The sequence below is a fragment of the Falco rusticolus genome, chromosome 11 (assembly GCF_015220075.1).
Source record: "Falco rusticolus isolate bFalRus1 chromosome 11, bFalRus1.pri, whole genome shotgun sequence".
NCBI lineage: Eukaryota > Metazoa > Chordata > Aves > Falconiformes > Falconidae > Falco > Falco rusticolus.
Window position 1 is genome coordinate 11,751,504 of NC_051197.1, and position 26,197 is coordinate 11,777,700.

General features: G+C 52.5%; 1 protein-coding gene across 3 annotated transcripts in view; it reads right to left on the bottom strand.

Annotated features, from left to right (window-relative positions):
* Window positions 1-26,197, bottom strand: part of RNF220 (ring finger protein 220) — a 229,237-nt gene that overhangs the window by 82,415 nt on the left and 120,625 nt on the right. For all 3 annotated transcript variants that reach the window (XM_037403813.1, XM_037403812.1, XM_037403814.1), the window contains one exon: window positions 6,749-6,878. In XM_037403813.1, coding sequence (XP_037259710.1) covers window positions 6,749-6,878 — 130 coding nt within the window. The remainder of the gene's footprint in view (window positions 1-6,748; window positions 6,879-26,197) is intronic.

Below are 26,197 nucleotides of genomic sequence, written 5' to 3' on the forward strand. Positions count from 1 at the left end.
ACCGTGTCAGCAAGGGCCACGGGCGAAATTAAAAGTACTTGGCTTGGAGATGTCGCCTTGATATTGGGGGGTGGGGAGAGAGGGAGGGAGGGGGAAGAAGAGGGGGAGAAAGGAAAGAAAAAAAGGAAAAGAAGAAGGTGGAAAAAGAAGAAGGAAAAAGAAGGAAGAAAAAAAGACAGAGAAGTCGAGGAACAGGAGGCTACAGTGCCTGCTTTCCCCCAGTTGCAATCTTACTCATTGGCCAGGGCTCCTTGCCCTCTCTGGAGCGCTCACAGGTGTCTACCACATGCAAGGAAGGGACTTTGCATGTATTTCAAGGGAGCTTTGGAAAAAAACCCTTCTCACGCAGAAACGTCTCTAATCTCACTCCTTCAGAGGCTGGGGGACCTGCAGTGTTCGCTGCACATGGAGTCTGGGGAAGTACCTGGCCGCCAAGTTAAAGTCCCCAGGCATAAATCAAGGAGACCTGAGGCGAGAGCCATGACCCTGGTCTGACACATGACAACAGAGCTAATTCGGGTTTTACACACTCTATTTATCCTGCTGGGCCTGGCAGCACAGCCGCTCGCCCTTCCCAGAGCAGCCACCCACACCAGCCCCAAGAAGGTCTCCTCCAAGAGCCCTTTGGGGCAACACAGCGCCCAGCAGATCCCACTGAAATGAAGCAAACCCTTGCTGGGGCAGTGCAAGGAGCAGCTGTATTTAAACATAGGGTTCCCTGAGCAGGAGCAGGGTATGAGCCACCTCCCATAACTTGTTCTGGGTCCTTATCCTGACCGGGAGCAACACAGAAAGCCTCTGGCATTTGGGCATGCAGGGTCCATGGGGGTGGTGTGCTTCTCTCCTTGTCCATCACCAGGAGTCTCAGGTGCAGACTCTGGGCGGGGGGTTAGCATGGGATGAGTTTAATCAGAAAGACCGTGAAACACTGGGAAATAAACCTGTGAAAGGATGTGAAATCCAGGATGCATCTCCAGCTGCCTGAAGTCATTTCTCAAGGACAGTGACTCTGCCTGGAGTGACCAGGCCATCTCCCAAGGTCCTACAGCCTTCATGTTTTAGCTATATTGCCAGCTTCCTCCTTATTCATTATCCCACCAGGCCCGGAGCTGCCTCTGTCCCCCAAGGAGAGCTACCACTGTGTCTCTCTGCATAAAAAGGAGGTGAAGTGCCCCCCCCCGCCCCCCAGCAGGGTGAGGATGCTCAGTGCAGCGCCAGGAACTGAGGCAGCATTTTCTGCTTCCACCCTGGCTGCCAAAGGAGGGAGGATTAAGAACAGCAAGAGGAACAGAACGCATGTGCAAATGAGGGAGAGGAAGCTTCAGAGGGATGCCAAAGGAAGATTTAAGCCTGGGCAGAGGTGCGTTGAGAGCTGCTACAGGAGCTGGAGCACCACAGCCCCATGGTTGGCTCTTTTCCTCTGACATGAATCAAAGCTGGATCCAAGAGTCAAGCTAAATCCCCCATCTGGGCACTTCACCTGCTTTAAATCCCCCATCTGGGCACTTCACCTGCTTTGAAATGGGCCCTCCCACTGCACCTTGCTCTGCCCTCCTTTGCCTGACACTGTTTGTTTCCTCTTTGTGACAGCATCTTTGAGGTCACCAGAAAACAGCCTGCAGCATTTCCCAGCTGCACCAAGGTGAAAGACCCGTGTGCCCTCTGTGTTCTGGGAAATGCTTCATAATCAGAGAATCAGAAGAGAAATTATTCCTGGACACACCAGAAGGGACATTAGGGGGAATCAGTAGCTCCTGGGATGCTGGGTGCACAGAGATGTGTCCCCATGCTCCCACCACAGCGGCAAGGAGAAACGGGAGCTTCTAGCCCAGGCTGGGAACAGTCAACAGGTAAGCACGGGCTTTAAAACACAAATATGCTCAGATCAAGTATTCAGTGTGGAGGAAAGAAAGGAAGACGAGTGAAGAAGGGGAGAGTGTGTGCAGCCAAGGGGCACTGTGAGAACAGCGTCACCCCCCACCCACCCACCCAAGCACACCCATCCCTGCAGGCGCCCGCCGAGCCCCCCAGGCAGCTGTTGCGCTGCCATGCCTGGCTCTGGGATGCCATAGCACAGGCACAGGTAATATTACAGCATGGCATGAGGATACTGCTGGCTACATCTGCTAAGCTTAAAACCCCCTTTAAATAAGGGGAAAGAGCTGAGATAGTCCTGTCTGGGCTCACACTGTCCTTCAGCTGCAAAAGCAGAAACAGAGCTGGCACGGTGCAACTCACTGCTCCAACTTCTGGACCATTCCCCAGCTATAATGATACACTTCATCCTTTTGGGGAGGTGAAATCACAGCTCTGAAGCATAGGTTTGGTGCTGGTAATGCAGTGAAGAATCTTCTAGCTATCACACAGGGAAATAAAAATGCCCCCTGCCAAATAAAATCTTTTAAAAGACTACTGCATATTCAAGAACAGAGCATCATGTTATTAAAAACGCTACATCCAAAGGCACATTCCCAACCTTCAAGTGTTTGACTCAGCAACTGTAATACTTGTAATGACTTTGTAAAGTTTTTTAAATGGCCAATAAGTGCCTCTTCCCCAAACTCTAGAAAGCACCATGGAACCATCAGGGACCACCAGCTGAGGCAGGCTCCACAGCTCCTACTGCCTCCTTTACTCCTCTTCTGTCCTCAGATTCATTTTCCCTCCCCCTTCAAACTCAAACCATAGCCTTGAGCCTGCCCCTTCTCCACCCAGCCTCCCCCACCGTCAGCAGGTTGTCCTCTCCCATCACTGCCCAGGGAGCAGCAGGCAGGGTTTAAGGGTCCCCTGTGCACCACCACCTCCACTCATAGTATCTACCTGCAGTGACATATGCAGCGTATGTGCACACACTGGTACGCACACAGGGATGGGTGTGTGCGTGCCTGTCCTGAGGGACAACCACGGGTGCTGCTCTCGCACCCTGTGCACTCCCCGGGTGGCCCTGGGCTCGGGCAGCGCGTCTGCAGCTGAAGCACTAGCCGAAGCTTGGAGCTGGGGCTATTGAGAACTCCAGAAAGAGCCTCACATTTCAGTGTGCTTTATTGCAAGCTTCTAATACGGAAAGGTGTAAAACAAGTGAATATGAATTGAGTGAGGGTAGGAGACCTACATCTAGTGCACAGATAAGCTTCATGCCCACAAGCCAGGAATATTCATGTATTCTGCAGTGACTAGCCTGGCTGGGGCACAGGGCACTGGTGTACACAGAGGGTCGCTGTTATTATTTCTTATTTTTGCCTTGGTGGCATTTAGGTGCTCAGCTGGGGACTGGCACATTTTGCTCTCCGAGCTGTACATGCAGAGCAAGGAGCACATCCCTTCTGCAGAGCACCGTGGGGCCACCGCTCACCCACCTCCCGCTCTCTGCTGCTTTGTGCTTGTGCTCTGCAAAGGTGAGCTACTAGGTAATTTCTCTTTGGAAGAGGAATACCAACGGTCTTGCCTGGCAAGAGTTAAACCCCATAAAACCAAGGCTTGTAGTTTTGTTTTCTTTCAATTTATACCCTTCACTTAAAGAGGGGGAGGAGGGAAGAAAGGAGGGGGAAAAAAAGAAAGCCAGGTGACATATTCTAAGAGGGAGCACCGAAAACGTGTTAAGCACTTCAAAATCTCATATATTCAATCGGCCTCTGGCAAGACATCTGCCTAATGTTAGCGCTTAAATATCCTTTTCCATTTTACATGCATTCAAGTCTCATTTGAGCGAAATGAAACGGTATTATTAAAGGGAGATTTTGCACAAATGGCCTGAATTTGACATGTCAAGTTCAATGAGGCTGTTACATATGTAACACCGAGAAGGGCTCAGAGGCTGCCGGCTCTTGAAACAGCGCCAGTGGCTCAGAAATGAAATTTGCATTCAGAGAGCCTTGCCTCACTGCACGGAGCCGTGTGCGGGGCTCGGCCAGACCCACATGAGGTGCAGGAGCCGTGGGGCGAGCACAAGCAGGTCTCTCCCTGTGCTTTGCGAGACTGGACACACCAAGAAGGCAACAGAGCTAGAAACTTGGGTTCCTTATTCCCGCTCAAGTCTTGTTTCTTCAAGGAAAAGCTTGACTCTGCACCGGGGTTGGTTCCTCCTGAATGATGCTCAGGCAGTGATGTTGTTAATGATGTTGACGGCCAGCATCCATCCCCTGGGCATGCTTGGCACAGGTGGGTGCTGCCCTGTGACTCAGCATGGCTCCTCCTGCCTTGCCATGTGATGCTTCAGATGGGTAGGTTTTGAGATGTCCCTGCCCTGAAGCCATGACAGTCACATTGGCACTGCCCATGGGGAAGAAGGGCTGTCCCTGTCCCCGGGGGATAGCAAACCCCACCCCCACCAGCTGAGCAAGGGGTGCATTGGTGTGGGTGGATTGCAACCCCAGGCTCCTGGTGAGTGGGGACTGTGTCATCCAGGTGGCTCCTACAGCTCCCTTGTAGCTCAGCCCCAAGAAGCTCTTGTGATCACCTGGAGGAATCCCTTTTCCTCCTTCCCTTCCTCTGCCCTCCTCTGAGTGATGCTGAGCTCCCTGCTCCCATGACCCCTGAAAGCTCAATACGTGGTGGAGAGGATGATGTGGGGCAGCCCCTCCACTTTGCTTCTCCACCAGCCTCTCCCCTCCTCTTGATCTGCTGCTACAGCAGCATCTCAGCTGGCTCATCCCACCACACAGCCCGGTGGGGAATCCTGGCATGGGGAGCGCTGGTGCCACCGCAGGAGCTGATGTGGCGCCCGCCAAGTCTCCAGTGCTGCAGGCTCAGCGGGCAGGAGGGGATCTGCCTTCCTAACCCCAAGCACTGGAAATTTATGATTTTGTTGCAAATCATTAAGGTTTATTAAAACTTAACAGCACAAGCCATGATTGGCTGCATCCTCTTTAAATTAAAAAAAAAAAAAAAAAGACCCTTGGAAAGCAGCCCCCCAGTTTGCTTCTCCCCATCAGACTGATAAGTAACAGCTGCTCAGCCATTTCGGTAACAAGTCGGTATTGGCAGGGAGCGGCCAGGGCTGCCGGTGCCCATCACGTTTATAGGCCTACATTTTATTTTTATGTTTATTGGGTTATTTGAGATCATTATTAGTTTCTCTCTCCTCTTGTTGATGTGTTCTTGCTCCTGGCTCCTCCAGGCAGGAAAGGTGGGGGAATGGGAGATGGAGCCACCCGCTAGACCGAGCCGCCCTGCTGGAGCCGGGCAGCACCCAGGACCTCGACCCACTCGCATCCCACTGCCTACTGTTGCTGCCCACCCTGCCTGCCCTGCCTGCCCTGCCTGCCCTTCCCACCCTGCCTGCCCTGGCCCCTGCATCGCTCCCCTCCGGGACTGGGAGAGACCGTCCCTGTGCAGAGCTGCTGTGTTACAGATTAGACTCCATCGCCTGAATCCATCGACTAGATTGAACGTTATCTATCACGCTGCAGAGGGAGTCGTTATTTAATAATTAATAAAGACCTCTGATTCTTCTTTGCCGCCTGCATGGCCGAGCGGAGCGGGCCAGGGAAGCGAGGGCAAGCTGGGGAGAGCTGTCTCCTCTCAAACTGCTGCTGTTATTTAAAGGAATAATGCCATTCTTTTTCATTTGTCAGCTGGCCCACAATGGCCCTTGTCATGCTTTATGATTTAGGGTTTCCTTTCCTTTCCCATTAAACGCCACCTTCCCATCACTGCCTCGCGCCAGCCAGCCTCCGCTCCTGGCTTGCGGTTTCAGTTTCACTCTGATATTGGCCCAACTTCTTTGATGGGCTCCTCCGAGCACTAATTGCTTCTGTTCATTTAAACCTGTTCACTAATTTGCAGTGGCCCTTTATTAAGTTGGATGCAGCCCAAATTACACCATAAATTATGCTCACAAGAGGACTGGGTGTCGCAGGGGATAAATGGGCTGCCTGTTTCCTGCCCCCCTCGCCCTGCTCCACCTTCCTGTGCAATGCATGGGGGATGCGAGCCTCAGCCTCAGGCTGTGGGTGCCAAATTTGGGAGATCGGAGCCCAGGCCCATCTGGGGAGGACTCTTTTTCTCTGGCTAAAGCTCCCTCCTTCTTCCTTCACCTGCAATGGCTATCGCTCAGTTGCAAAGGAGACCCAAGCCAGGCAGGGATGGTTTCTTGCATCCTCTGCCCTACGCACAGCCACGTGCACCCCCTTGCCCTGGTGTGCACACACACACACTGACACACACGCTCCCCCTCCTCTCTTACCACCTGGTGATGTAACTTTGCTTCTAGTCGGCAGTTTGATTCCTTTCCTCACCTTTTAATGACCAGGGAATTCATTAATAATTGAAATAAACACACTTTTTTCCAAGGCTGCCGAGTTTTATTAAGGCAGGGGCATGGATCTGCCAACCCTTGACTGCAGCCATTTCCTAAATAACTGCTAGCAGTTAAAATGCAATTATTTTTTTTATTTTTTTATTTTAATAGAGGATTTTGCTCTGCTGGGGAAACCAGAAGGGAGCTGAAGGCAGCCGAGGGGTGGTGCATGCTGCTGCTGCTGCAGGCCTGCTCCATCATGGGACATGAGCCACAGTGAGAGTTGCTCAGCCCAACACATGTCCCCAGTGAAAGAGGTGTCTGTGGCCTTTGGGAGGCATTTCTGCCTGGCTTTACCATTGTGGTGAACTCCAGGGAAATGTTTCTGCCCTGCTGGCCAGCACTACCTCTCCTCTATCTGGTAGCTGTGGGTACCACCATCTCCTCTGCCTTCTGCAGGTGCCTGGCTGGCTAGCCAGGGATGCTGGTGAATCCCAGGGAGCTGCTTACCTGATGTTCAGCTGGGTGAGCTTCTCCAGCTCCTGCTCCATGTGTTCCTGCAACTCGCCAGGGCGCAGGAGGACCTGGCAGATAGGGCAGATCGGAGCCTGGCTGTCAAACAAAGTCGCCTTCTTTTTGCCTGTGGGGAGGAAAAGAGGGGAGAAGGCTTTAGCTCTGATCACCTGCCATCAGCATCGCCTGCGCTCTGCCCTGGTCCATGTCCTAATTGAGGTCTGAAACCAGAAGACTTTATCCCAGTATAGCCCCATTTCTCTCCCCATCCCGTGCTCCCTGGGGCAGGGACTGGCTCTGTTCTGCAGCGGGACAGCAACTGGCACAACAGCATTCCAGCCCTGGCTGTGGGCCCTCCAGTCTTATGGCGAGAGCAACAACAGTCACATTTTGGGAGCAACCCTGTGCAACCCCAGCTTCCCCAGTTTGCCGTGCAGATGGTGTGACTTGAGGCAAATGGATGAGACAGCACTACCCTCTGTTCCCATTAGTATCATAGAATCTTTTAGGTTGCAAAAGACCTTTGAGATCATCGTTAACCCAGGACTGCCAAGTCCATCACTAAACCATGCCCCTAAGCACCACATCTACACATTTTTTAAACACCTCCAGGGATGGTGTTTCCACCACCTCCCCGGGAAATAACTAATAACAATGAATTAAGAAGAGCCACCTTCATCCTCCTCAGCACTCCTGAAGTCGGGTGGGTCAGGATGACCCCCACGAAGGGCAGAGCGATTCTCCATGGGCACACGACACAGAGGCAGAGGATGCCCCATGGTGCCAGGCTGTGGATGGCAGGGAGCAGGTCTGGATGCTCGGCACGGCGGTCTCAGTGGTCACCAGGGACTGTTCACCCTGCCCCCACACTGGGATGGGGCCCCTCACCCTCCCTGCACCACCAGCAGCTCCGGATCCCTCAGCCACCTGAGCCCTGAGCCTCCTGGGGCTGCATCATCCCTAGGCAAGATCTGGGGGTACCTGTGGACCCCGATCCTGAGTGGGGATGAGCCCCCACTGCCTCCCACCAGCCTCACCCAAACCCTCCCCACTGCTCCCCTGCCCAGCCACATCTCCCTGGTTCACTCCCTGCTCCGAAGCCAATTTCCTCCAGCTCAGAAACTTTATTACCCCCTCTGTAAGGAATATACAGCATCTATTTAACATAAAATAAAACTCTAAAGCAAACAATGAAGTTTCAATAAAACAGAGGAGCCCGCGGGTCTCCAGGCCCCCCTCTCTCAGCTGTATTAGCAGCTCTGCTCATGAGAGGGCGTGCGGAGCCCGGCTCAGATGGCTCCAGCCGGGGGAAACATGCTTTATAGCCGCCTGTTGTCATCTAATGTGAACCCTCCTGCTGGATTATTTATTTATGTATTAGACATGGATCAAATTGGTTAAATCTGAGTGAGAGGCAGTAATGCACAATAAAGCAGCCGGCACTGGATACGAGGGGGCTGCGTGCACCGTGGCCTTCCAATCAGGAGCCAAAAGGTGCCATTTTATGGCTCCTAACGATGGCAGAGCCCAGTTAAATGAATCCCCATTAAAGGAATAGACCTTCTCAAAGTATAAAATATCGGTGTGAGTGCCTTTACTAGGTCCCTGCTGCTCACTGTACAACCGCCTGGTGCAGGCACTTAATGAGAGGAAGGGTCTGAAATAAGTTTGTGAGTCACCTTGGCTCATCCTTGCCTTCTAGCAGGACACAGCGTACGTGCCCGGCAGGAACGGGTCTGTTGCTGGGTCATCGCCTGCCCTTTTCTTCAGCCTCCCTTTAAGAGGTGGGGGAAACTGAGGCACGAGGGGCAAGTTGGGGCAGATCAGTGCTATGGGGCACCCCCTACCTTCCCAGCTTCCCCGTCCACTGGCAACTCTCCCATTTGCAGAACCAGGTGGAAACCCCAGCCAGTCTCTCCTCTGAACTTGAGCTGCTCCTGGTGGCTACCAGGCAGAGCACCAGGAGACCCCAGGCGCCTTGGCTCCTCATCCCTACCACCCTTCTGCTGAGAAGGACACAGTGTGCAGCCCATGCAACTGGGAACATCTTCTTCTCTCCTCCTTCCCTCGTAAGTAATGTCCAGAACTCAACCCAAACCCAAACCAGCTCCCGCTGACCCTTGCGGGAAAGGTCGGCATTTCAGTAATTCCACCTTCCTCTTGGAGCTTTTCCACTTTTGTGTAGTGGGGGCCCAAAATAGTCCAGGAGCGTCCCCGACCACCTGCTATTTATAACCCCAACTTTGCAGCAAAACAATGGAGCTGTCTGAGTCTCCCTCCCAAAATAAACAGGCAGCCTTTGAGCGGACGGGAAATCCTGCTGGATCCCCGCTGTGGTGTGTGCAGATGGAGGGGTAAACAGGCTGCCCTCCGCCCTACCACACCGCATCCCCACTCGGGGGGGCATCCCTAGCCCAGACCATCACCGTGGGGCCCATGAGCCCCCCTCGCCTGCCACCCACATCTTGGGCTGGTGGGGCAGGGGTGATCTCAGCAGCACCGGAGGGTGAACCGTAGGTTGAGCATCCCTGGGTCTCTGCTTTCTGGGGATCCCAGTGGGGTTTGTTTGCTGGGGTAGGTGATGGAGTGTCCTGGACCACAGCACTGGGATAAGCAGCCTCGGACCAGGAGGTGCAGCTGGGGTCCCTCCTGAGGACCAGCTCTGTCACACCAGGCTGGTGGCTTTTTAACCTCCTGCATGCGCAGCTCCTTGCTCCCTGCTTGTTTTTCAGGGCTCTTCCATGGGGTGCATGTTTCTAAGCAGAGGTGACTTTGATTTTCAACAGCCAGGGCAACCAGGAGGGATCTCAGGCCATGGGAAGGAGCCTTGCTGCCTTCCACGGCCACTCCCAACCCCAGCCCAGGCCAGCAGGAGAAATGAGCAGCAATAGCTCTACCCACCAGCTACATTAACGATACAGTGACAAATTCGTGCTAAGGAAGGATGTGACAGCTGTCACCCCACATCCCTGTGTCAGCCAGGGAAGATCCCCTTGCTCCAGTGAGTGCGGGAGGCTGGTGCTTGCACTGAAGCAAGGGCTTCCAGAGGGGCAGGAGAACAGGGACCTGGACATGCAGCCAAGTCCCTGATGTACAGATTGCAAAGCAGGAGACAGAAGAAGCCCCAGCTCCCGGCCCAAGGGGCTGACAACTGTGTTTTTGCAGGAGCAGGGCTAAGCGCAAGTGACAGGCAGAAGGGAGGGATCATCTCCCATGCCAGCAGGACACCTACGCAAGCCTCCCCAGGTCTGTGAGACCCATGGCATGCCTGCAGTGCCACAAGAGGCTGCCACCAGGCTGCGTCTCCCCAGATCAGCGGCATCCACATCTGCAGTGTGCCCCAGAGCCTGGCGCACGCCCACGCTGTGGTGGCTCATGCCAGGCAGCAGTGCCCAGCTCCGTGGCATGGGCTGTTGGGTTGTGGGGAGGGAGAGGATGGGCACTGTGAATCCTTGGGTTTTTTTTGTGAATGCAAGGTGGAGGGACGTGCATACATCCCGCCTTCACTTTCCAGAGCAGGGACATCCTGGTACCCATGAAAAAGCAAAGGTTCCTGCACTGTGTGTGTGGCTGGACCGCACTGGGGTGTAGGTGCTTACCCTGCTCAAGGGAGCACAGGAGATTGGTCTGTCCAGGCCAAAATGAAGCCAGCATATTCCCGAGTGGGCTGGACCTGTGTCTGCCCCAGCAGTGAGTGCTCCCTGCTCTTCCCTCCCTGTCCTGTGCCAAACCTACTCCTGGGAGACCCTGAATGGCTCTTTTCAGGCTTTTGTTTTTTGGCAGCTGTGTTTTTGTTTTCTTTGCCCCTCTCTCTCCCCTTCGCTCTCTGGTTGCTCAGTAGGCTCAGCTCCAGTGTTTACCCTCCTTGGCTCTGCCGTGCTTCCCCTGCTGCCGACCCCCTGCTCACCAGTGCCAGAAAGATGAAAAGGCAGAACCTTGGTGCTCCCGCTGTTTGCATGGTCTCCTGGGCTCCGCGGAAATGTTTAACTCCAAGTGTTGAAACCAAATATTTCCTGCTCTGAAAGCAAAGGGCTCGATGCACAGACGCACCCCTGCACGGAGGAATTTATCCATGGGATCTGTCAGAGGGCATCTGCAAACGAATCCCAGCTCAGGTGGGGACTGAACCGAACCCTCCTGATCCTGCTGGGGACAGAGGGCCAGATCCTGCCCTCAGTCACACTGATATGGATCCAACATAATTCCCCTGAGTCCTCTGAGTCAGGCCTGATTCACCGCAAAGGTATTGCTAATGAGATCAGGGCTCCAGGCTGGGAGCTGGGCTGAGGTACCGGGGATGCAAGCGTGGCACTGAACAGGCATGAAGGCATGAAGCCATCCTCACTCCCACCCTGCGTCTGTGCCCCAGCACACAGGGCTGACAGCACTGCGAGGCACTTGTAGACCAGGACTTAGTCACTTGGAAGACAGCTTTCTCCTCATAAACAGGACAGGGAATGCTGTTTTGGAGAACATTTACATGAGAAAAAAAGCCCACCAACAGCATGTGATGTATACAGCCCCTTGTCATTACACAGCACGGAGTAAATGATGCTCCCTAGCCACTCTGAATGAGCAAAGTTTACAAGGCATGAGGGCTCACTCTGTCCAGGAGCTCAGCAAATTGCCAAATGAATGAAATCAATTGTTTATAATACAATTGCTTAGCTCCACTGATGGCTTATTGCACAGCCAGGTGCCTCCCCAGGGACTGCCACCATGGGTGACACAGGTGGTGGCAGCGGGTCAGGAGCACTGATGGAGACATGTTCCCTGCTGGGGATGCATTTGCTCTTTTGTAACAGCCCTTCGTTGGGCAGACCCCAGGGCATCTGCCCACTTTTCGGATCACGTCTCCACACCGTCCTTCCTCACAGCCCTCTGAAACTTGTCCCCAGGAGGACAAGCTCTTCTCTCCCAACACTCAATGTCTCCTACCTCAAACTGTTTTCCACTTCTCTGAGTACCAAACTCCCCCTCCTCTGAGATGCCTCCCTCCATCTCGCCCTCCTATTTCCTCTCTCTCCCTCTTAAACACTCCATCATTTAAACCCAATCAAAGCCAGTTGATCTGAAACTCTTCTGAATAGAAATGACCCCGTGCTGGGGCCCTGCAGCCCCGTGCACCGCTTTGGGGGCTGCGCTGAAACCAGGTGGGTGGTAATGGAAGTGCTGACACAGGCTCCTTGACAGCATCACCACTGCCAGTGCCTGTAATAATCCCTCCCGGCTCCCCTGCAACTCAGTTTCCGCGGCGATTATTTTCCATTCGATGATGGGCTTGCTGTTATTTGTGTACTGATAGGAGATATCTTGTGTGACAAGCCTCCTTTCCTTCCAGCTCAAAAAACAATAATTCAAAGAAAGCCCCATATTAGCTTGGAAATAGCCAAATGCTCACTCTTCTCCTGGTGAGCCCGCGCTGCAGCCAGTGAGGCTTGCAGAGCCCTGACAGTAAGTGACAGCCAAGGGGCTGCACCACAGACAGGGGACAATGACAGCGGTGGGGTGAGCAAGGTGGAGATGGTTCAGGTGTCAGTGCAGAGCACCCCAGAATAACAACAAATAGGCAAATAGTATTTGGTAGTAAAGTGAGGGAGCAAGAAAAAAGTTGTTCATCGCTCTACCACCTCCCTGTTATTTACTGGTGTGCTCCCAGTGCCATCCCCATGGGATTGCATCCTGCCTGCTAGGTGCCACCTTGGATCCTGCTGGTTTTGACTGGGGCCAAAAGGTGCGTGGTCTCCAAAAACCTGCACATGGGGGTGGCTTGAGGTCAGGGCATGTCCCATTCCTTCCAGCAAACCCTTCCTCTCCCTTGGACTCCTGGCTGGCTGTGGGATGCACACCTTGGCTGTGTGGGATGCAGACCTTGGCTGTGTGGGATGCAGACCTCAGCTTGCTGCCCAGGTCCAGATGCCTTGGATCCAGCCCCTCCTGCATTTGCTCTGCACAGGGCGGTGGAGAGCCAAGCACCAGCGACAGTGATGAGCAGTGAGGTAACTCCAGGTTCATGTGCTGTGGCTGTGTTCAGTGTCTGGCTGTAACAGCATCCACAGCACGACCTAACTCTGCAAACACCCCACAGTGCAGTGAGCGCATCCTGATCACTGAGGAATCACCCTGCATCAAGCAGATCTGCTCTTCCCTGGAGCACATGCTTTTTGGAGGCCTGTGCAGGCAGGAAGGGAGCAGAGGTCTGGAAAAGTGGCTTTTCATATAAGAAAATGCTTTTGAGGAGTCACTTCTCTACTCTTGCATCACAGCGCAAAGCTGCTCCAGGGCACCAGCAGAAGCTGGGCTCAGACTGTGCTGGACATGACATGGGGCCACCCCTGCCTTCAGTCTGGCAGAGAGGGGCACAGGGGTGGATGACAGCTGGTTTCATGCAGCTGGGGTGTATAAAACAGAGGCACAGACGGACTGAGGGACCTCTACAACCTCATGAGCAATGTGGGGCACAGCAAAGAGCTGAATTCAGCCCCCTGCATCCCTGCCAAGAGCCTGATCCCCAGCACTGCTCCCTGCTAAGGCGCACAGGCTGCCAAGCAGCTTAGAAAATACACTTGTTTCTCCTGAGGCTAAAAACTACAGAGGGATCTAAGGCAGAAAAGCTTGCTGAAATATTAATTTCCTTCCAAGGAAAAGAGTTGCTCTTGTAGCTGCCTGTCCAGGCAAGCTGACACTGGAGAGGACTGGTAAACTGGTGTGGTGTTGCTGCCACACAGCTAACTCCATTTGGGGTGATCCCATGGGCTGCTCAGTAAAAATGCATGTTCACCCAGCACCCTGGGCTCTTCGGAGGCTGTTGCATGTCCCGTTGGGTCCAGCAACACATTTCTCATGGTGGGTGGCAGCCTGGCAGTGAGGAGAGGAGAGGAGCGTCCCCGAGCATCCAAACCCACCACTTGTGATCCTGGCCCTGGCTCTCCATCTGTGGAGATCATGGCTGCCCGGTGCGGGGCAGAGGAAGATGGATTGAGCTGGGCAATAATTTAAGAAACTGAGTGAGTCTGTACATCCAATCACTTTACAAATCAGGGGAAAAGGAGAGAGGAGGAAAGGCAGGAGGGGGGGAGAAGTGAAAAGGCCGCGCAGGGAAATGCATCACAATTACTGTCTCGGCTCTAATGAGGAGCCTGTCATGAGGCTGTCATCCTGCGGAAAGCCACCTACTCAGAAAGATTCAATAAAAAAGTAGCAGAGAGATAAAAAAGAGATATATTTCAGCCCTTGCTAATATTCTTTTCATTTGTCCCAGCACAAAATAAGATACTGCACTTAACCGGCTCGGTTAAAATGAAAAGGGGGGGGGCGGGAAGGGAGCAGCATTGATCAATACCACTAAAAGCCAGGAGACACGGTGATGGAGTGCAATTTTTTTGTCTGTGCTGAAGCATAGCAGAGGCCCGGGCGGGGTAATTTATGATTCACACGCATGCTGGCTAACTAGAGGCTGACAAGACAATGAATCCTCGATGAGAGGGCCGCGGGCCGCTGGGAGAGCTGGAAAAGGAGAGCGTGACAGGGACCTGGAAGGGAGAGGGCAAGAGGAGGGCTGGGATGGGCTGCGGTCCCGTCTGCCCACAGTGCTGCTCTGGGCTCCATGTGGGTCTGTAGAGCAGAGCAGAAATGCCTCCCTGGGCTTCACAAGAGAAAAATAAAGAAACACCGACAGCAAGCCAAGCAGCTGCGCTGCTTCTTTCCCTGCCCTCCTTTCTCGCAGCTCCTGGCCAGGCAGGCTGCCCATGCTGGCTTCCCTGAGGAAGCATGTTAGTGCCTGGCCACGGCCCGTGCTGGGCTGGAGATGGACCAAACTGGGACAGCGGGGACAGGGGCAGAGACAGATGATCCCTTTTCTGCTCCAGCTTCTCTGGTGAGTGCTGGTATGAGTCTGGGCAAGCTCAGGACCACAGAGCTGGACCTTCCTGCTGCCACCTGCCCTCTGCCCTGGCAGTGAAACTGGAGCCTCCTCCAAGCCTTGTCTCCAAAACACACAAGTCTTGGGGAGCAGCTGAGTTTCCCCAGCACCAGTGGGATCCCTGGCTTCAGCAAACATGGCACAGCAGAAATGCTCCTGGGGGAATCCTACAACTCTGTCCCTCCAGCCTGGGGGATGTCCTGGAGCATGGTGCACCTCCTTCCCCCCCATCCTTGAGCTGCCCTCCATCCCATGGGTCTTGTCATGCCACACAACCAAGACTGGCCAGGCTATGGACAAACCACCAAGGGCCAGTGGGATCCAGGGACCATGCCTGCAATTCTGCAAACTCTGTGGCCCACAGCCAGTCCTTCCTCAGCAGAGCTTGCAAAACGAGGCACTGGGACCCGCACACTTCCCAGCAGGCAGGCAGCCAGGCAGGAGACCCCAGGGCTCCTCTTGCTGCCTGCGCCGCGTATGCAGTCATGGCTGGACTGAGTGTGGGAATGGCTCTGCCTCCTCACCATCCCTCTTCCTCCTCCACCTTGGCCACCTGGCACACTTGGGGCTGTGCATCCAGGGCTGGCAGCCAGCTGACATTCACCAGCGGGCCTGGCCTCTGGCCCTGTTTGCTGTTACAAGGGTCACTTTTTGTCCCTTGTGGAACCAGTGCCCCGAGCTGGGGTTCCTGCTGACCCAGTGGGAGAGAGCAGAGACAAGGAGCTGTGTGGCTGCGTTGCCAAAGCGGGCCTTGATTATCCATGCTCTGCATCCACTCTTGGGATGGAAAGACCTGGAGCAAAATACCTTCTTTAGCTGCCAAAAAATAACAGCAGTGAGAACTAGAGAAGGTGGGAGTTTCACAGGAACATCCCCGTGTCTGGCTGGGAGCCCATAAAAGAGGTCTGATGTCCTAGACACTTTTGGAGTCTGCGCCATGCCCTGATTGCTTCATTCATACCAGAAACTTGGATGCAGTCATGAGTGGGAGCGACAGCCCTGCGGAGGGGCTGGGGGAGCACTGGAGGGGCTTTTCCCTCCTGGCCTCATTCCACTGTCACACATCCCATCTCCCCGCAAAACCTGCAGGACAATCCTGCACCAGACTGTATCTGCTCAGCTCTCGAATGCCCTGTCCTCCTGCTCCTCTGAGTCCTTGCTAAAGGGTCTGGCCACATCCTGAGAGACAGAATCAGCCTGGAAATGGGACTCTGCCTTCACCATTGGCAGTGCAATGAGAGCCCGGGGACCACCCCACTGCCAGTGGGCCAGGGACTTGCTGTCGGTCCCCCCGCAGCCCAGTGAGGCACCCTGAAAGGGGCTCCAGCCCCATCCTGCGCCTGCAGCAGATGCTCACAGGCAGCCATGCTGCTCCCATGCCCTTGACTTGGAGGGCAGCCTGTTAAGTTGGTGATATACTGATACGCCTATAATTTGAAGGGGTGATGGGGCAGAGTCTTTCCCTGCCTCCCACCCACTCCCTCCTCTCCACTTTCCAGCTCCTCTCCTCTCCTCCCTTGGGGGTGTGTGGGGCATATAGCGAAAACACAGATATTGAACTGTCAAAACTATTTCCTACAAGAAAATAGATTCATCAGCTTGCAGCACGCAGGGTCATTGCCACATTTTCCCCTCGCGCCAGCACCTGCACATGCCGGCGCATACCCAATGCCTCTTCGCAGCACCGGCACTTTAGCTTGTAGCTCAGGGCCCTTAAGTGACTTTGAGAAATGGATAATCGATTATAATTCCACGGGCCTCTCTGCAGATTTATCCGGAGAATGTATAAAAGCCAGGGATTGGGAGAAGCGGGTTCTTCTGGCCAACACGTCGATTGCCTGTGCTCTCCGTGCCCAGCTCGGAAAATCGCATCCCGAGCACGACTCTGTTTAATCCATCAGTACACAATCAATGCACTCTGTAATCAACTCTTGATCACTTAATTTTACACATGTTGGCTGAATCCCTTTGTTTAATCACTAGATCAGGCTGCCTTGTTGCACTGCCCCCTCCCTGCTTAACCCTCCCTGACCCTCATCCCCCCCTCCACCGGCACCACCAAATGCAGCCCAAAGCCTTCATTTCACCTTGAGGAAGAGCTCCCATGAATTTAGAGAGCTGTGAGATGGCAAAAGAAGGGTAGAAAGGAAAACAAAGAGAGTAAAAAAATAATGCCGGAGAGAAAGAAAATATTTTCCCTTCTGTGTCTTCTGAGAGCTTGTCCCAGCCATTTCCACCCACACAACAGAAATCTCTGCTGGGATTTAAAAGGGGGCTGGATGCTGGGATATGCACACCGAAGACCTGCAACATCCCGGGGACAATGGGCACGCTGGGGTGTCACCAGGCAGAGGCACCAGCCCATGATGGGCACTCATCACATGGCTCCCCTGCATCCTGGGGACAATGGGTACGCTGGGGTGTCACCAGGCAGAGGCACCAGCCCATGATGGGCACTCATCACATGGCTCCCCTGGCGGCATCTCGCTCCTCCAGCATCCTCCCCCCCGTTATTATTTTGACTGTTTTAGCATCCGAGGCCATTATGAGCAACGGTTCTTGATCTTTCCCTCCCAGAGGCATCCTTGGGAACATCGCTCCCATCTCGCCGGGGTTCATCTTCCTTTTTATGGCAAGAGCACGACCCTCGGGTTGTGAATGCATGTAAACGCAGCTATTTGGCATTTTTAGCGTGATTTGTGTCAGTAGCCTGATGCCACCTCACCCTTCACACATACTTCGCCGGCACGCTAGGGTCAGCGTCCGGGGGATGCTCATAGGTGGAGATGTCTGACTGCCCGACATTGAAATGCACTGGTATTGTGCCTCATCCTGTTGTCAAATAACCCTTTCCAAGAAGATTTTGTCACATTTTAATTCCGTGATGAGAACATGAAGGCTCAGAGATAAGGGGACCACATACTTGCAGTCCAAACATGGGCCATTTTGACTGGTTGTGTAGGTCACGCAGCACCATGTTTCTCCTACCCACGCAGCGCTGCAGTCATTCATAACCCAGTTAAATCTTCCTTTCTCAAGAAGCCTTGATGCTGCCTCTAATTTGGCACGTGGAATAACTGCTGCTCATGCTTGCAAGAATAAAAGATGGGATATGCTTGAACAAGAGGGATCTGGAAGTGCAATTGCCAGGGGAGTGTGCAAATGTTAGCTTTGCACAGGAAACTCGCCCAAAACTGTGTGTTGACACCAAGAGGCCAGTTGTAGGACAAAGCAGGCTCGGATGTTTAAAGAGAATTCCAGTTGCTATCCTATAGCAAATAGTCTTCAAAGAGCCCCTGGAGCTCTCAGCCTCTCAGCATGGAAAGAGGAGCTTGTACAAGATGAAACGCAAATAAATAGTTTACCATAGAAAAGATATCCAAGGCAAAGAGTGAGATGCAAGTTTTAGATCTCACATTAGCCAGCTGGAGTTTTATTGGTCCCCAAGTAAAAGCTGTAAATAAAATACAAACCTAACCTGCATATTATCAAACTACATTTAAAAAAAACCAACAACTTAATTGCACTCAAAAGCACCAAGGGGTGAACCGGTGCACGGGGCATCACAAGGCAGCCTGCAGAGCTGTTAGTAAAGTGAAAATTCAAGAGCCGGACAAGTGGAGCCTTTTACTTTGGGGTCTGCTGACAGGCAGAGATTACCCCGGCTTTCCTAATGTAGCTCATTTCTGCCCCAGAAACTCCTGGTAATGGGTTAGTAAGAACAGAGAGTATGGAAAGCTCTCTGCTCTGCTCACGCTGACATTGGTACCAGGGAGGAAGGATGGGTGGTGTCTGGGATGCTGAGACCCTGTCTCCTTGTTTCCAGGCTCCTGCCTGGCTGTAGGGAGCAAAGGTGATGCTGCACTTCATACAGCCCAGGTGACAGGGACAGCAGCGCCAACCAGGATTAGCCAGCAGGGAATGGTTGAGCCACCAGAGCATCTTCCCCTCCTGTCCTGACTGCTGAGGGCTCCCAGGGGCTCCTGTGCCAGCCTCTGCAGTGCTCCTGGGGAGCTCCAGAGCAAGGACAGGTCTTCCCTCCACATCAGGCTCTCACCCCTCCTATGCAGAACTTAGCTGCTCTTTTCATCCACTTTTTTTCCCCACTGCATTCATCCTTTAAACCTTAAAATACACCAATACATTGACAATATCAAAACTATCCCAACTAGTTCAGTTTAAGGACTGCTCTTCCCAGCGGATCCATGCTTGGGATCTGGTCTGGGCTTCACCTGACTACAGCTTGCAGAGCTCTTTCCCCAGGGTCTGCACTTGTTCAGGGTGGTCTGACTGTCACGGGAACAGGCAAAGCCAGACCAGGTCACTCTGTTCCCAGAGTCCCTGGCCAGAGGACCAAGGGGTCACCCTGCCTGGGCTCTGCCACCAAACCGGAAAAGGGACAACTTGCTTTGGCCAAGGATGATGCTGGGTTGTATGACAGTCGCTCTTCAGCCAGCCCCTTCCTACTCCTCTTCCTCACCCCCTGGCACAACACGCTCTGTTTGGGTTGGGGTCCTGCTGTGCAGGAGCAGGGCAGGATGAGGCCTTGCAGGCACATCCAGGGGACCAGGCAGCGTTTCTCCTGCTAGCACTGCTGGGGAGAGTGTTGCAGCAGCCAAGCTGCCCTCACACCCCACGGAGCAGACCCTCCCCATGGCCAAGCAAACCCCACATGGATTTATTTGCTGCCTGCAGACCACTCTCACAGGCACATCACAGGCAGTCAGGGATGATGCCCTGCCCGGAGAGCTGAGTGCCCAAGGAGAGCATGCAGGAGGGGGACCCAGGCATGTGCTTGGGTTGGGAGAAGATAACATAAAAGCTGGGGATGGGTTTACAGATCCTGGCCCAGCAGCAGTGAACCCTCTTAGGAAGAGCAGGAAAGACCTTGCTGCAAACCACGGCAGAGGATACCAAGCACAGGGCTGGAGGAAAGTCTGCCCCGCTGTCACCCACATGCCAACGCAGGCAGAGACAGTGTCACATCCCTTCCACCATTTTCAGGTGGAGGGAAGAGAATGGAAAAAAAAAAAAAAAAAGAAAACCAAAACAACCTGCCAAGGACTAATTAATATTTAATTTACTGCAAAATGTACTTATTATTCCCAAGTAATTGGCCAACTGCACAGCTGTGACCACTAATGAATAGAGGGGGGACAAGATGCAGGGACAGGAGGTGGGCGGGGGGAGCGCAGGGGTGGTGTTGTCTTTGATCAGACCCTGCTGCCTGCCTTTAATGTGCATAATAAGAAAACTTAAACAGCTTTGATTTTTATTTTTTTTTTAAGATCTAAAACCAGCCGTGATGCCACTAATGGATTGCGTTTAGCTTATTGCACTGTAATCGCCCTATTATCGCTGCAACTTTAATGAGGGGGGGGGGAAAAAGGACTTTGGAAGATGGCATTTGCAAATAGGTTGTTGAATAACACTGCTGCTAAACACAGAGAAAACAGGCGAGTCCTGCTTATTGTGATTCCTTGCATAGATTGCCAATACCTGAGGCACTCAGCATCCCCGTCTCTATTGCTGCTTTCGCTCCGTGATTGAACTATTGGCTCATTTAACTCTAAGGACGGGAAATATTTTTTTACTTGCTAATAGAAGTGTGGCTCGGCTGTGGCCCAGCGTAGATTTTTAGATCAGTTTTTCTTGATGGCTTATTCTGCGGAGAAAGTTAATTTCACCCCAGTGCAGAGTGCTTAAGTGGGATTTAAGTGGCACGCGAGTCTTTCGCTGACCCCTTCACACAAGGTGAAATCTGCCCTGAGAGCCTCCCCTCCCCAGAGAGGGATGCTCAGCATGAGGCGGGCACGCATCCTGATGCTGCAGCCTCTTAACCTGCTGCTGGGATCTGGCATTTGACACACAGTCCTGACCTGCAGGGGCAGGGCTTCTGGGCACAAGGACGCCCTTGTCCCAGTGCCCCGGGGTGCCTCATCTGATGCGCAAAGAAATGCACCTTTGCTAGGCGGAGGGGATGTGGAGGAGTGTGGGGAAGGGATCGAAAGTCCTGGTTTCTCCCTTTTTTGGGTCCTGACCTGCCCAGACCCTCGCTGTTCCCTCCCACGACAGCTGCAGTCACTGTAGCCATCACTTTTTCCCCAGGAGGCCAAGAGGACCAGGGCTGCCTTCCCTTTTCCCCCAAACCTCACCTCTCCTCTTCTTTACTGCATACACACAGCTTCCCCCCCCCCCCCCCCCCCCCCCAGTTAAAGGCCTGGCGGTGGGTCCAAAGGCTCCTTCAGCTTTACGATGGCACCGAGACCTCGGGCCAAGTTCCCATCCTGCTTCCATGGGTGTAAATCCAAAGTAACTTCATGGACTTCAACAGCGCAAAAGCCAGATCAGCACTTGGCACCTCCGCACCTCTCAGCATCCAAGTCTGTCAAGCGGCGGGTCGGGAGACGTGCCGTCACGGCCGCCCGCTGCTCCCGCCCCGTGGCTGGCTCTTCCCTCCAGCTAAAGCAAACAGCTCGTCAGACACCATCCCGGGGAGGCTGCGCTGTGGCAGGCGGCCATGGCACACAGCAGAGCGGGGAACAGGCCGGCAGGGGAGAGGTGTGAATCATGAGAGCAAAGAGGAGGTGGGATGCACACACCCTGCGAAGCCATCAGGCGGCTGGAGGGAGTTCAAGGGAGGGCGGCAGGAAGGATCAGGGGGTTGGCAGAGCTATACCTGCAGCTCAGTGGGGCGAGGAGTGATGCCCCTGACCTGCCGTGGGGCCCACGTGTCTCTGTGCAGGGGTCTCGCATTGAGATGGCAGCCTGACACCTCTCCATCCCTCTGTGAGGGACCGGTGCCGGTGGCTTTCCTACCTGGCAGGGACAGAGGCAGAGCAGGCTGGTGCCTGCAGCATTTGGGGGGGTTGGACTCCACGCAGTATCACGTGCAGATGCGTTAGGGCAAAGGCAGGGCTGAGCTCAGGAAACGGATCCCCGTGAGTCATGCAGCCCCTCTGATGGAAACACGTGGGCATCTTGCTGCTCACATGTGCCTAAAGGAAGGTTGAGCTGGGCAAAAAGATATGCACAGCTGGGAGCACGTGTCTGCATGTAGGTTTTCCCATCAGGAATAAAAATACCTGTACCCCTGTATGAGGAGCAGCTATGCCAGACATGGTGCTGGCAGAGCTGGGATGAACTGGCACCATCACCCCCAGCCTGGGCAGCACAGGTGGGAACTGCTGGTGGTGTGGCCACAGCCAGGATTAAAGGGTGGCTCTTACTTCACCTTCCGTTTTGCTTCATTTATAAATTGTCCTCTTTGAATTTGCTTCAGCCTGGAGTTTGGCTTGAAAGTTTTCTTTGAAATGGGAAGAGAGTTTTTCTCTGGAATATCACATTACTTATTAATTTTAATAAATTGATAGATATATATATTTAAAGAAAGAGCACAATAATAAACTCTGGTCTGTTTGTGGGGCTGTGGATGTGTAGGAAGCTGTGCAGTCCCCCCTGCCTGCGTGAGGGCAAGACCCTGGTGTCAAACCCCTTGGGGAGCTGTGGGCCAGAGGATGGGCTGGAGAGGCTACTGGTTCCTCCCTGTCACCCATGGGTGACCGCCATGGGCAGAATCAGCCAAGAACAGCTCCCCCCTGCAATGCAGCCCCAGCTGACATTCAAAACGGCCACGTTTGGCTCTACTTTTTGACTACACGTTGTGAATTATCCCCGTAGTAAAACCGTAACGGCAGCAGAAAACTATACGCTAACCCAATAAATAGTAACAGGCCCCCTTGGAGGCATTAGAGGGGAGCGTGTCAGCACACAGCCGGCTGTCTCAGCACCGAGGGAGCCGCACAGCCAGAGGACATTGGGGGCTGCAAGGCAAAGGAGCAGGCTGGGTGCAGCAGGGTTGGCAGGGAAGCCCCCTCTCCCCACCCGCTTGGTGCCTGTCACACACTGGACAGGCTCACATGGCTCCTCTCAGAGGGTAAAATTCAAACCAGGGTGCTGGGACTGAGCCAAGAGCATCAGCCCTGTGCCAGCCCCATCCCTGCTCCGCGAGCCATGCGGCTTCACGGGCGCTGAGCTGCAGGCAGCGCTGCCCCTTCTCCCCAAACTCTCCATCCCCATCTCCACCCAATGCCCAGCAGCTTTCTGTGTCTCTCTCTTGGGCTGCCCTGCTCCTTCCCTCTCCCCTCTGCGCTCTTATGCTAGCTGAAACAAGAAGCAGGCACTGCTAGACGATCTTCCCCAAAACCACATTTCTGCCTTGCTCCTGACTGGCAGATCTTGCAAAAGAAAAATTGCCACCAGACGTTAAAGGGGAAAAGCAATTTTGGTTGGGTTCTTGGCAAGCTGAGCTGGCAGTGGCCTTGCGGCGCTTGATTTTCCTCACTGGGTGCTGCCTCTCCGGCATCAGGAAGGAGCTGGCTGTCAACCCATGGAGTTTTATTTTGGATTTTATTAAATCTGATTAGAGAGGCACAGCTTTTTTGGTCCTACCTCAAGGCAGCACTCAGCCGGCCCTCAGCATCTGCCAAAATAATAATGAACACGTATTTGATTAGTGCCTTGTGTGTGGGGAGTCTGATGCTTTGTAACCATGAGTGGCTGCTGGGAAGCGGGTCAGCACTATCCCTATTTCCCAAAAAACTGCTGCAAAGAGCAGAATGTGGTCTTGTGGCCGTGACGTGACAACGGGGACTCAGAACCAGAGACCGCCTGTTTGATCTCCCTCATTTTCGCATGCTTTGAGCACTCACTTCTAGCAAGAAGATCAAAATCTCTTGCCTATCCCATATTTTGGCTCCCCTCTCTGTCCAGACCTCAAGGCTCAACAGGGCAGCGACTGTGCATAGTGCTTTGCTGCTATAGAGACCCCATCTAAGCACAGCCTCGAGAAAAACATAAATAACATAATAAATAATACAACAAAATAATAAAAGAATATAAATAATAAAAATAATATAAATAATAAAAAAGTCAGTCTCTGGCTCCTAGTCCTCTGCTTGCCTGACCTGACTTTTGTCCTCCCGCTTGCTCCTCCCAGCAGAGCCAGAGCAGATGCTCGGCAGCAGACTCCAGGTCAACCCCCCGCAGATACCCCCAATACCAGCACTGCCGCTTGGACATGGACACAAAAATCCAGCACAAGCAAAAAAAAAAAAAAAAAAAAAAAAAAGTAAATCAACAAAACACCCCAGGGAATTTAAAAAACTGACGAGATAGTCACTATTGATGGAAAAATATAAATGCTGCTATTTCGGTGGCAGCTTCGCGAGCCCTAAACCTGAGCTGCAAAGTAGATTGTTGGGTTTGATTTGTCAAACTGGGAGGCTGGCAAGTTTGGGCAGCTTCACAGACTGTGTTTTATGGAACCTTTCAGGAACCCTCAATAAAAAATGTATTAGATTAGTAATTTGAGTCCCAAATGACCAATTTGAAACGATTGCTTTCTTATGATTTTTCTGAAAGTGCCTGTTTCATGAGAAATTGCTTGAAAAATCAGACAGAGTTTTTAGAGACAATTGTAACGGCACACACGAGGACTGGGCACAACGGGTTAGGAGAACATTCATTTAATTGAGAAAGGGAAAAAAATCCTTTGTAATGCCGCCTCCGTATTTCCCTGGCTTCTGCATTACCATAATAAGGTCTAATCCTTAAATACTTCTCCAGAAGGGAAAGTGCCTCACTCACCCTGTGTTCAGGTGGGAAGAAGGGAGGTGGGGAAGGGACACACAACCTGCATAGGTGACTCATCCTGACTGGAGCTGGGATGGGAGCCTCGTGCTGGGTCCCCTGCAGGTCCCAGTTCAGGTAGTTATGGCTCCTTCCCAGCAAACTGGGTTTCCTCTGTTTTGCTCAGCTCAGAGCTGCTGGCATGGGACACGTGCCATCATGGCTGGCGGCACCAGAGGGGCAAGGGGCAGCCCGGTGCTCAGCAGAGATTTATACTTTACCATATGCAGATGTATAGTATACATAGTTCACACAAAACTGAGGGCTATGTTTTATTAATTTTATTACTAAAAATGCTAATGAAAACTGCCATTTAAATATGAGATGCACCAGAAATTAAGTGTACGATGACCTCCCGAGGTCCCTTTCAACCTAAATTATCCTACAATTCCACTACCCTGCGTTCATCTTCTTCTCTGCTTTCTGGTCTCCACGCTTTAAGGACCAGGCTCACAGCGCTATTCAAGCTTTCTGCCCTGACCGCATGGCTCAGAGCATGCCTTTTCTATTTATTTAAAGGAAAACTGAGATTCTTATATCACCACTTGATTGCAGCGGCTGAAACTTTAAGGAACAAGAAAAAAATCCTGAGAGTCTTATGATAAACTTGTGAAAATTGGCAGTCTTGAGAATGAATCACCCTGGGATACCGCTACCTGGAAGGTATTAAGGAATTACAGTATGCAGCCTAATTAGGATTATTAGTCAGGGCTGGGCTGGTTAGGAAAGATGCAGAATTTGGAGGAGAAATGGGAGAAGGACTAACCTACCCTCCATCCTCTTTTCTTCATCCTGTCTGGTAAATCCTGCCTTTGTACTCCTTCTCTTCCCCCCATGCTCCCACTGTGCCACCTATTTCCCCCAGTTTCCCACTCCTGTTTTGAAAGGACACCTCACGTTTTTTCATAGAAAGATAAAGAAAAAAAGAGGGGAGGCAGTGGACCCTGGGTGCCTGGCATCTCCAACTACTGTGTGTGAAAGCCACATCCCTGCTGCCTTATCCTCTGCCCTCTGTCCCAGGCAATCCCTGGGACAGTAGCATCTTCCCAGGAGTCTGGTCCAGCATCCCCCTAGCGTAACTGTGGGACAGCATCATATTAGAGTGATCAGTTCTAACTGGAATGTCTGGGTGTGACTCCAGCCCCAAGTAAATTTACTCAGGTCTCAGTAACAGCAAATAGCTTTTGCAAACACGTAGGAAGTGTGTATGTTTTGATCAGAGGTTAACCCCCAGGCAGCAGGATTTGGGCCATTTTAGGGTACCTCCAGGGGTGAAGTGATGTAACAACCCCACCAGTATTTGTGTTGTTCAGCTTATCAACTTCATCACTAAGGAAAACACAAAAAAACCCCAGATCACTGAAATATCTTTACCCTTATTCTCCTTAATTGCTCCTTTTGAAGCAATATTTTTAAACAGGCCATTTTTAAAGACAGGAAAATACCAAGTCAGTAGGTTTTGCATAAATGGCAATTTGAAAAACTGCAAAGGTGACATTTTTGACATGAACATTTAACAAAAAATTAATATTTTGTCTCTTTAATAAATGGGTATTTGCAAGATAGAATCCATTATAAAGAGGGAGCTAACGCAAGGTTCTTGAAGCCATTTCCATCAATTGCTATAAGATTTATATGTAAATATGTTAATGGTACTATTAATAATTTAATGGGGGCATGGCAAGCTGTGTTTACATAATAAATATGATTAAGTGTTTCCCTTGAATGAAGTTGCTGAACTGTCACGCTACCCCAGGTTATTATCAACATGGCTTTAAAATGTTAATCAGACGATCGGAAGGAAATAGTCCCCATCCCTGCCGGACCATCCAAGT